Source organism: Apis dorsata, unplaced genomic scaffold (assembly GCF_000469605.1).
Source record: "Apis dorsata unplaced genomic scaffold, Apis dorsata 1.3 scaffold_117, whole genome shotgun sequence".
NCBI lineage: Eukaryota > Metazoa > Arthropoda > Insecta > Hymenoptera > Apidae > Apis > Apis dorsata.
Genome location: NW_006263411.1, coordinates 419942 through 433077, shown reverse-complemented (window position 1 = coordinate 433077; position 13136 = coordinate 419942). Strand labels below are relative to the sequence as shown.

The 13136-nt window shown below is 24.3% G+C and overlaps 1 protein-coding gene across 1 annotated transcript; it reads left to right on the top strand.

Moving 5' to 3' along the window:
* Positions 1–3572: 3572 nt before the first annotated feature.
* On the top strand, positions 3573–13122 carry LOC102675723 (dystrobrevin beta-like). The gene is given in 18 exon segments (XM_031508979.1): positions 3573–3645; positions 3648–3683; positions 3759–3923; positions 4801–5017; positions 5216–5298; positions 5391–5542; positions 5654–5762; positions 6289–6455; positions 6551–6678; positions 6774–6872; positions 6977–7058; positions 7430–7468; positions 7565–7683; positions 8374–8539; positions 8657–8958; positions 10534–10679; positions 12217–12276; positions 12799–13122. Coding segments are annotated over 18 exon segments (2391 nt in total). The 5' UTR covers positions 3573–3587; the 3' UTR covers positions 13062–13122.
* Positions 13123–13136: the final 14 nt, after the last annotated feature.

The window sequence follows — 13136 nt, the reverse complement described above, 5'->3', positions numbered from 1 at the left end:
GATATTCTTAAAAAAAAAAAAAAAAAAGAAAAGAAAAGAAAAGAAGAAAAAAAAAACAGAATACTATTTTAACATATTTTTTAATTAAATTAAAGAAATATATTTTTTATTTAGATGATATATTTAATAGATAATATCATAGATTAGAAAAAGATTATTATAAAATTTTAGATTTAATGAAACATATTTCATATATCATTATGATAATTGAGACGGAGTAGATAGTGATACTTTTAGAAGAAAAAAATAATTTTATTCATTATTTAAAATCTGATCAACAATACATTTATTATCATATAATTTAATATGTATTTTAAATATTTATTAGACATTGCAATGAAAGTAAAACAAATAAAAATTTTTGTTTTTATCAAATAATGTATCAAACGTGTTTTTATTTTTATAATATGATTGCAGTTATGCGATATTTTAAGCTTAGTATAGCAGTCATTATGCTCAAGAACACATTCCAGACTAAGAAAAGAATTTTAATAAGCAAAGATAAGAATTGAATTGCGACGAACTTAACTGAATAATATGTAAAGATAAAGTAGTGTTTTGAATATATATTCAGAATGATATTGCATGCATATTAATTGAAATAAATATTATCATCATATAAGATAAATAGTCGTGACGAAATAATATAAATCTGTTAATTGAAACTTATCTGTACTAACATGACTTTTCTTGCACGACAATTGTATTATGCAATTATACAATTAACAGAACCTATTTTATACATAGTATTAATTCGTTGTTAAACATCTTCAATTCATATGTCGAGATATTTAACATTCTATTATTAAAGAATATCTTATAATATATAATAATAAATATGTTAATTTATCACATGATTCATTGAATTATGTTTTAATACAAAGTTTGTATTTCATATACTCTTTAAATGAAAAGAATATAAAAAAATATAATAATAATATTTCTTGAGAATGAAATCAAAATATAATAAATACAATACAAATATAATAAATAATAAATACAAAAATTATTTTTCTTTTCTTCAAACGCAATAACTGCCTTAATTAAATATATTTTAATGCAAATTGCACTGTTTCATTTTTTTAGCAAGATACAGACGTATTCAAAGATATTTCCGGATCATATTTCATCAGAGTCGTGAATTTACCAAGAGAGTAATCCATAAAAGTAAAAATACGTGGCGGTAGAGCAAAAACTGCCAGAGACATCACTCTTTCGGAGTACAGATGTAATGCTCCAACCTTTTTTCCCTTCCCTTTTCTTTCACTCGATTTCCCTTCCTCCCGGCATTTTTCATTTTAAATGCACCTGTCTTCGTTCCATTTTGTCAGATAACAACCGACGAATCATTTTTCCTATCGATTTCCCGCATCGTTGCACTAAGAAATAGTTCTCGAAGATAATGGGGTGAAACTCATTGGCAATCACGCGAGATTTTGGAAGAGAGAATTGAAAGAGAATTGATAAAGTTCTAACAACTTTGAAGAATTCGTTTCGTAGTTCTCAGTATTTAAAAAAAAAAAAAATGAATCAAAAATGATTTTTATACTGTTACTGTTTCGTTTTTTATTATTCATTTTTTTATTATTATTCAAAGAAATAATTGTATAATGAGCTCACCCGTTATATATATTGTTTGCCGTTGTCGACCGCTTTGATGTGTTTATATAAATAACTGATAAATAATGGTCGCATACTAAATATACGCTAAATCACGGATATACACGTATAAAGAAAATTCAATGATCACTTAATATCAACAAATTTTATACGAATATTTGAAAAATTAAAAACCCCGATCGATTATATGTATCAAAAAAAAAAAAAAAAAGAAAAAAAAAGAAAATCGCCTTTAAAACATATTTCATTAAAATAGAATGGAATTAATCAGCAGATTCATTCATAATTTTATAGTGAGATATTAATTGCTTTGATTCACTAATCGATTCTAATTGTTCCTGCAATATAATTTGATTTCTCTTATCGTCTCAAACGATATCTCTTATTAAATGAGTAATTATTGAATGGTTTAAATTAATAACCAGTAGGTTGTGTTTCGCGGGATGTATTGCAAATAGAAGTAATTGTCATCCTCACGATTTTCACGATTTCTTTGTTATCTATGCAAACTTGGTCGTATTCGATAGTTAGCTACTCAACGATTTGAACAAACGTTTAGGAATTTTAAATTGAAATATTGGTTTTGTGAAATAATTGAATCGATATTAAAGTGCGCGGTAATTTGCAATATTTGCAACAAACACGGTTATATCGTGGACAATTGGAAGATGAAGAATGAGTAATAGTTCGAATATATTATTTTTACTTTATTTTTCGAAAAAAAAAATAAAATCATATTTTGATATGAGTATTGGATAAGAAGAAATCTATTAATTTATAATAGATTTGATAGAATGATGATTAAATTAATTTATCTTTATTAATTAATTTATTTTATTAAGTATATTTTAATTTTAGAAATTAAAGAAATAAATCTTTTTTTAAATTGATTTGTTAAAATGTTAAAAGTTATTGTTATTGAAAGATCAAAAATTCTTCGTAAGTTGCTATAATTTCGATGCGATTTCTGATCTTAATAACATCAAATTAATTGCACAATGCTTAATTCATTTGAATAGATTCAAATTAATCAACACAATGAAGCTTATTATTAGCAAATAATCCTCGAGTGGTCTCAAAAATCGTCGAAATCTTTGAAATATTCATATAGGCACATAACGAATGAAAAAATCTAAGAAATTTCTTTTATTTATTGTTCTGACATTTAAATAACTGACTAAAATTCATGTAAATTTCATTTTCATTAAGTAGATATTAATTGCTTATAAATAAATTTCATTTTATATATGCAAATTGATGTTTTTTTTGTGATCTTTTTATATAAATTGAAAAACAAAATCTAGTGAAATATAGTGAATCTAGAGAACTCTAGAATTTAAAAGTCCAATAAATTTTTGATTCTTATTGTTTTAAATTTAACTTCATGCTATATTTATTCTAATCGTCACAACTAGCAACAAAAAATATTTTCATATATAACTTAATAACAATATATTATTGATTATATTAATCAAATTATATCAATCAGTTGTCAATCATTAATCCTTTAAATGAAAAAAATAATTATACAAAAAACTTAAAAATTCATTTTATTATTAAAAATATATTTTATTATTTGATTTATATTATATTTATATTATTATATTGCATTATTTTCTTTTTCAAAAATTTTTATATATCTTCAGTTTTTATGTACGCATCGTTAAAAAAAATATTGTTAAATAAAAGAATATTTTTATTATTATCTTTTATATATAATTATTTTTTATTTTCTAAATATATATAATTTAAATAAAATATTTTTCAAATTCGTAACGAAATTATATATTTATCAAAATTTTTCTTTTTGCTACATTTTATTGTAATTAACATTTGAAATTTCATGAAAGCAGCTAAAAATTCCGGTTGTAGGAAGTTTAACAAGCAAGTTTTTATAATTATGAGTCAAGTTAACGAGCGTTGATGACTAATCGACGAATGACCTTCGTTTTACGTGTAACTTGTACATGCAAGAAGTAACTAAACTCTCAGTGCTTTCAAAGATCTTACGAGAGAAAATCGTGTTTATTTATTATCAACAGTAAATCAAGTTATAATAAAATGTATTTTCAATATTCAATAATTATCACTACAAAATTGAATTAACATAATTTTAATTCAGTTTTATTATATTATAGATAAAATGGCGGAGGATGGCGCAGGAGGGTCGGGAAATAGCAGTACTGGAGAGGCAAGTCGGTTGCAGTTATTGCAAGAAATGCGACAGCAAAATTTTGATACCATTCGATTTGCATCATATCGTACTGCGTGCAAGTTGCGATTTATTCAAAAGAAAGTTCATTGTAAGTACGAAATTTATAGTGTATAATTATTAAAAATAATAAACAAAATTCGAAAAAAAGAATTAATAAGATTCAGATTAAAATTTTTTTGATTAACTTTTTGTAACTAGATTTCTATTATTATATAATTCTAGAATATTATATAATATGTATAAGATCATTTTTAATTCAAAATTGAAATAATAATAAAAATTGAAATTGAAATAATATAAAAAACTGGAATCAATATTTTAATAAAAATTAAATAAAGCAAATTAAATTATAAAAGATTAATAGGAAAGTATCAAAAAATTAATAAGGAAAATAAGAGCAATAATACAAACTATTTTATAAATGGACTAAATTTTATATACATTTTCTTAATTTCAAAAATCTCCAAACTATCTTCAAAAATTATCATATTACTTATAATATTGTTATTAGATTGTTATTAATATATAATATTAATTAGACTGAATTACTACAGAATCCAACGTTGAAATATTATTAAACTCTTAATCACTTATTAATCAAATATTTAGAATATTATGTTTCAACCAGGCATAAGAAATCCCTTATTAAATATTTTATTTGATACCAAGAATCTTTTGTCCTTATCATCCACTTGGCTAGTAACTCCTAGATTCCATTAATTACTTGGTGAGAAGTTTTATAGACTGCTTGAGGTTATAAAACTTTCAGTACTATGGACGAAGAATCCTTTGCTTTATCATGTACTTGGTTAGTAACTCCTAGGTTTTATTGACCACTTAATAGAAAGTTTTATCGACTATTTGAGTTTACAAAACTTTTAGTAGCACTTGACGGTGCTTAATTTTATATTATGAGTCAGAAAGTATTCATTTTCGATAAATTAGACATTTTCTGTTCTATACAGTACATAATGTGGATATATGGAACGTGATCGAAGCATTTCGGGAAAATGGTTTAAATACATTAGAACCATCAAGCACATTGGGAGTTTCGAGACTAGAAACTTTATTGTCTTCCTTATTTCATGCCCTTAATAAACGAGTGCCTGTTTCGCAACAAGCAAAAGTCGACGCTACAACTGCATTGTTAATGAATTGGTTAATCGCTGCCTATACTACAGGGTATATATAGATTAAATTATATATATTTTATTTTGTATTTCTTTTTCAATTATTATTTTTAAACCATTTTTCAAATGAAAGTAATTTAAATTAAAAATTAACATGTAAATTAACTTATTGATAATAATTATATTTATTAATTCATTATTAATTATTAAATCATTAGAAATTAAAAAATAAAAAAAACACTTTTCATAGGGAAAACAATAAAATATCCGTTTTTTCGGTGAAAGTAGCATTGGCTACGTTATGTGCTGGAAAACTCATGGATAAATTTCGATGTAAGTGTTCTTAATTTTTATATTATTACATTAACAAACTCTTACTATTGTTGCAAATTATTTAATTAATTTGATTTACTTATCTCGAGCAGATATATATTCGCAAATATCGGATAGTAATGGTCACATGATACACTGGAGATTCTCTGAGTATTTAAAAGAAGTTCTATCGTTAACGGCTGCGGTTTATGAATCCCCATCATTTGGATACTCTGAAGGTCTTGCTAATTCAATATTTCCTCAAGTAAGTTCATTAAAATAAATTTTTGTTCCTATATTGTCGATAACTAGAAAATTTTTTTAAATTTAATTCGACTCGGAAATAAATATCGTTGGATATCACATCGTGTTTCAGAATTCGAAAGTCACAGTTAATGATTTTTTGGATACGCTTATGTCTGATCCAGGACCACATTGTTTAATTTGGCTTCCATTATACCATAGAATGGCTGCTGTTGAAACAGGTAATTTTGCAAATTTTAATTAAATTATTTCCGAATTAAAAAACTTCATAATTATTAAACATTTTACGATTCAAAATTTAAATCGTATTGATTCGATCAATTATAAGATATAATTTAACATAAAAATTATTTCATAAAAAATTATTCTTCATAAGTAATTTCGTAAGTAATAAAATTATGAATAAAAATTTAATTTAAAAAAATAATTATTAAAGTAATTATTTAATATAAATTAAAAAATAGTTTAGAATATTTTTAAAGTACCTACTTTGAATTTTTTCAAAAAATGGAATCAAATTTATCTGTTTTATGATTATAGTAATTCTAGACAAAATATATTACATTTCATTTTCCTTCAGTAAATATTTTAGCAGAGAATAAAAATTATAAAGGATGTGTTTCTTATATTTCATATAACATGAAAAGATTTTTAATGTCAAGAAGTAATTCTTTAATATATTAATTATTAATTATTACTATTAAAGATGTATATTATAATTGAGTTTTTTCATATACGGTCTTTCAGTGGCCCATCCTGTCATGTGTGATGCATGTCATAAAGAGAACTTCACCGGCTTCCGATACAGATGTCAGAAATGTCATTCATATCAACTTTGCCAAGACTGTTTTTGGCGCGGTAAAGTCTCTGGAACACATAATAACGATCATGAAACAAGAGAGTACAGTAGTTTTGTATGTGTTAAACAGAATTTTCAAAATTTTTAATAAATGAATATTTATATATATATTTATATTATGTCATCATATTTTTATTGTTTGTTTTATAGAAATCACCGAGTAAACAAATTGGTCATTCCTTACGAAAAAGCTTTAGATGTGTACCTGAGAAAGGAAAGAATAGTTTACCGAGATTTCCAGAACAGCCTGAGAAAACATTAGATTTATCTCACATAGTGTGAGTGTTATGATTATATTCATATTCAATAAATATAACCATCATATCAATATGAATATGATTCTTCAATCAAAAATAAATTATCTGCATTGCAGTCCACCATCACCTTTACCATCTCACAATGGTTTTCCAGACCCAGGTTTTATGGCACCTTTTGATTCTGGATCAATGGATAGCCGTTCTACTTTAAGAAGGTGAGCATGAAACAAATCAAAATTATCACAGCTTATACTAAATGTGCACGTCACAATTGTATTTATTTTTTTTTATATTTTTTTTTTATTCATACAATATACAGTATGGATAGTTCAAGACTGGATGATGAACATAAATTAATAGCACGATACGCACAAAGGTTGGCTCAGGAAGCTAGAACCATGGTAAGATATTTTATTTATTCTAAAATACTAACGTTTAATGTTTGTTGTTTACTTTTCTATACAACTATATGGATATAATATTAATATTTTGTTTTAATATTATAACAATTATATAATTTCATATTGCTTGCATAAGAAAAAAACCATAATATATTAAAAATTATTCAAATAATTAATTTATACGAATTGCTTTAATAAATATAATCTATAATAATTCTATAAGATTTATAGGAATATTTAAATTGATGTAATTTCACGATAAACGCATGAAATATTGCACGAAATCTGTGGTTGTCAGATTAGAGCAACAAACGTAATTAAACGTTCAGCTGAAACTTTGTGTGACTAATTTTAATTTTATAACTATACAGCCTCGTGCCGCATCTAGAATGTCGCAAGCTGATCAAGCAGTAAGTATATGAAATTTTAATTATCATTAATATAATTTCCATGTAAAATTAAAATTTTTTTACAAATAATTTAAAAACACGATTTCTGTGTTACAGGGTAGGACACCATCAGATGCTAATTTGGCATCATTAGACGCCTCGAGAGCACAACGCGAACTTATATCACAGTTAGAGGCAAAGAACAAGGAAATAATGCGCGAGATTGCAAGGTTAAGGTATACCTGTGTCGTTTATTTCCTTTATATCAAGCCAAACCTCGAGATCATCCTGTCGAACCATCCTAGGATCATGCATGTTAAAAAAAACATTCTGTTTCGCTTGAATCATTTTGGTTGCATAGAATATGTATATTAGTGCTGAAGACATCACAACAACAAATACTAACATAAATACAACTTTATCTTCCTATACTCAATTATATTTATATTTCATTTATATTCATAACTCTATGAATTCCTTAGAATCGAAGTGTTATAAACCTAAAATAATTACTAACATTGGTGATTTCCTGCTTGTAATATCGATATTCTCTTCATTAGTTTAAGAATTTCCTATTATTTTGTTTCTTTTCATTGTATTATTTATATTTACTTCATTTTTAGTTTTCGATATAATATAATATTGATATTATGTTATTCGTAAACTTGGACTAATTAAATAAATTATCTTATTCGAATACAATACAATAAAAGTTACTTTTAAATTGTTTTAGTTAAATATTAATTTTGTTTTTGAAACTAAGAGATTCATTAGATTCACACACAGACACCACATTAATAATATATTCTTGCTTCAGCTTTGAGTAATAGAATGGAGTAGTAGAATGGAATATCTAGTTCAAAGGTATTTCAGTTTTTGTTTTCAATTTAATCTTTATCATTAATTAACATTGAATCTAACTATAGGAGACAACAAGAGATAGAAGCAGCTGGTTTGGAAAATCCTGCATTAATGTCAGAACTGAGAGCTTTGAGGCAAAGAAAGGATGAATTAGAAACTCATTTAGCAACATTACAAGATTCTAGAAGGCAGTTAATGGTACAGTTAGAAGGTTTAATGAAAATGTTAAAGGTATTATTTAAAAACAATTTATATTATTTTTTAAAAAATATTTAAATGATATGTTCGTAATATAATGTTTAATAATTTTTTATTATTATGAAATCATAATAATTTTTATTATTCTAGAATCACCAAGCGTCTCCAAGATCAACACCGAATAGTTCACCACGAAGTACAAAATCACCACCTCTACCGCCTGGTGCAGTACCAAGTAGTAGATCAGCCCCACCAACTCCAGGTGGTCCACTTTCTACAACGCCACAGCAACAACAACAACAACAACAATCACAAAGTCAACAGCAAATGTCTCAAAGCTATCAGAGTCCTGTTCCAACAACATCAGTGGCGAGTGTAACCAATAATACCATGCTGGGAACAATACAAAACCCTATTCCAGATAACTTATCATGTGTTGGAGGTGATGTAAGGTAGGCGCGCATATAAAAAATTTGTGTTAGAAATCAATAAAAAAAAATAGTCAAGGATAAAAAGTAATATTACAACAGAAAAATAAAAATTACAATCTTTGTATAAAAAATTTTATTTTATTTTTCACTATTAAATAATTTAGAAATAGTTTTTGAATTTAAATAAAATTATATTTAAAGAAATATTCAGGAATACATAGACAAGTTTTAAATATATATAATATTTATAAAAACAAGATAAAATGTTTTTATTAATATTTTATAGTATTTCTTGTCAATATATTTGTGAATTCTCTACGTAAGAATCCTTTGTACAAAGATTTGTAACGTACTTAGATATAAAAAAAAATTACTTTTATATAAAGTAATTTTATATAAAGAAACAAAATTTTATACATTATCAACATACTGTGTATTCTAAGCCATATTAAAGAGTCACAACTTGTACATGTAGTAAAAAATTATATAAACTAGATGAAGAAATCAGTCATTATAAGTATATTTATCAATTTAAAAAATTTAAAAAATAACATTATTAATTAATAATTTTATTTGTATATTACACATTTATTTAAAATTGATTTCTTCGAAATACACAATGCTAGTTATGATAGATATGTAGCTATATTTTATAACAAAATTTGCACAGTAATTAAAAAATAATTTTAATTGTTGCATGTAAATATTATGAGAATGCATTCTTGAGCAACTAGTAACAAGAATAAGTTTAGTACTAGTTGCGTAATTCAAGATTTTCACATTTTTAAATATTTTTATATTGATTATATTGCATTGCAAATTCTAATTGCATTTTTTGTTAAAATTATTACACTTATAAGTCATTGCTTTTTGCTATTTTGTGACGCTTTTAGGCTCTATTGAATTTTTACACTTTTATGTTATCTTAATTTTTTCTCATGCATTTAACTGATGAAATATTAAAGGCATGTGTATTTAAATTGAATGAGATAACTGGCATTAATGTACCTTATAGAATATATTGAGATATTTTACTATATGTTAGAAAAATGTTACATTTTATCTTTATATAGAATTGTACAATTATTGTCTACATTATTTTTTTTAATAAATTAAAGTAATTTCATGTATTAAGTATCTTTTATTTTCAATTGTATATATTACCTATAATTTATAATATATTTGTACAATTTAAAAAAATATATTTATTTAAATATATTTATTTATATACAATAATCTTATTATAATATATCTTAAGTACATAAAATTGAAATTTTGAAAAATAATACGTGAAAATTAAAATTTTAAAAGTAAATACTAAATTAGTAACATTCTATACGTAAATTTTAAATATAAATAAAATAAAAAAAATAAATTATCATCACTGCTTTTTTTTAGTGTTGCATGTTTATGCTAGTATATTGTTAATTTAAAATTTGCAAATATTCCATTTAATGATTTAATTTCAATGTAATAAATATAAAAAAAATATTCAATCCAAAATGCTTGCACAATAAACGTGGCATGTCACGATTTTGATTTACTTTTTATTTGGAAGTCGCTTTATGCAAAGAAAATAGAGATTTTCGATGTCAGGTCTGCGTTCAGGACAAACAGCTTGCCAGGAAGTGGTTCCAGCAGTGCGAATAATAGCTTGGGCCGATCCTTACGAAATGACTTATTGGTAGCTGCTGACAGTGTTACTAATGCCATGTCAACACTCGTGAGGGAATTGAATTCGGGTATGTTATTATTACACATTTCAATATACTTTGCATCAGAAATGTATGCAAAATACTTTGGTAGTTCAAAGTGGCACAAAAATTTGTATCTAGTTATCTTTTTAATATAGGTCTTCAATAATTGTATATTTGATATAGAAATGTAAGATATAGAAATGATTAGTCCCTAAAATTAAAAAGTTATAACCAACGCGAAGAGGTAATGATTAATATCTCATAATTTTAAAAGAAAATTTATCAATGGACAGATATTTGTGAGTAGTTTAAATAAGTAAAGTAAAAAAATCAAAAAATTATTACCAATATGTATGTTTTTATTTTATATTAATATTTAATAATATTAATATTTTATGTACTTGATTGATTATAAGAAAAGATTGAAAGATTATGGAATAATTTGTTTTAAGTAAATGTTTTTCGTAAATACATTTTCTCATACTATTGTTCATATTAGTGTAAACAGGCATGTTTGGCAGTATTTTCTTCTATCACATCGTTAGATTTTATAGCATGTAATAATGCATTTTCCTACCCGTTTTTAGTGAAAAAATTTTATGAACTTATTATGGAATTAAAACTCAAATAAAAGGTAAATTATTATTTATATATAATATATAACAATAATAACAAAATAATAAATTAAATGTTCAATTTTTTAACTGTTTCAATTTTTTATATTCTTTATGAAATTTTCATTAATATTTATATTACAAGAAAAATAAATAATTTCATATTCGTATTTAATATTAACAAAATGGAAAAGATAATATATAACTCTTTTTAAGTATTAAATACGAATCGTATATTGAAAATATTCTTAAAAAATCATTTTATATTTATTGGCAAATTTAATAAAATAGAAAAATTTATTAAATATATTCACAATAATTTTTTTAATTTATTCTAAAAATTCAAAACACATCTTATAATAATTTTAATTTATAAATTACCCAATGTTAATAACATATTTACAAATGTAAATACTTAATTTCTGCCTCTTTTTACACGATTTGCCTGTTGTAATTCTTATTTTCTCTTACTTAGTATAGACTTAGCTAAACTTAGTCTAGAACTAGCACAGACTACACTACACAAAAAACAGTAAATGTTCATTTTAAGATAATTCATCATTTTAATATTAATTAATTTAAAAATAATTTGAAAATAATTTGAAATTGGGTAAAAATTATTTCATTTTTATATTTATTATAAAATAAAAATAACTTTTAATTTCTTAATTGGTATTTTGAAATTTATTATATCATAAATTCTTTTTGTTTTAGATATTATAAGAGTTTCAAATTAAAAAATATAAAAATATTATTAATATTATTTATTAAAATAATTATCACTATTATAAAAAATATTTTATTAAAATTTAAATATAAAATTTAAATGTGGAGCCCATATATAAAATATTCCATTTGTATTCAAATTTTGGCAAAAAGATAGATATTTCCATATACAAATGACACTTTAGACGTGTTGTGGAATGTGTGTGATGCACCCCCTGTGAATGTATCCTGGTGCCTTGCAGACTCAGACCAGGAGGATCATTCTCACAACTCTGGCCGAATTAACATCAGAAAGCCGTTAGGTAAGAGTTTGTTAAAATTTCAAATATTCTCCTATATTTTTATATATTCTCACAAGCATTTTTTAAATATTATATCACATGCTTTTTCGCATAAAGATACTATAATTATTATATTAAGCAAACAAGTTAGTAAATGTATTTATTATTTCAGAAAATTAAAGTATTGATTAAATTACAAGTAAATATCAAGGTATTTTTGTATTAATTACATTGCCATTATTTTTCTTTAGAAATAGATGATCGATGGTTTTATATATATATTTGTAAAATACATAAGCAATTATATATATATGTAAACAAATAATTCTTTTCATTTCAATTGTAAATAATAGTATCAATATGACAAATGTAGATAAGCATTATCATTTAAGTAGACATATAGTATTGATACTGATTTTATTAGAATTCTTTTTTACACGAAAAATCAAAGGATGAACTGTTAAAAATTTATTTGCATATAAGAAATGAATTTATGATTTCTAAATTAATCTGTGTAACTTAAAACAATTTATTCATCTTCAGATTTCGAGGCTGGCGAGGATGGCGATGATAGTAGCGGTGGCGGAAATTCTTGGAGAGAAGAACTTCAACGACGCTATCAACAAGAAAATGATTTTTTGGCTGAATTGCGTGCGCGTAATGTTAATATTTCGCAGACACCATCCGCCACACCATCCAGTGAGCAAGAACAAGAAAGGGGAGAAAGGGAAGAGGCAGATGGAGAGAAAGAAGATGAAAATGAAACCAACTGGACGGAACCAGCAAAGAAATGGGTCAACCGATAAGTTTGTTACATGTCACATTTATACATATGTATTCTAACGGCTTAGAAACTGCTACTAAATGGAAAAAAACGCAAA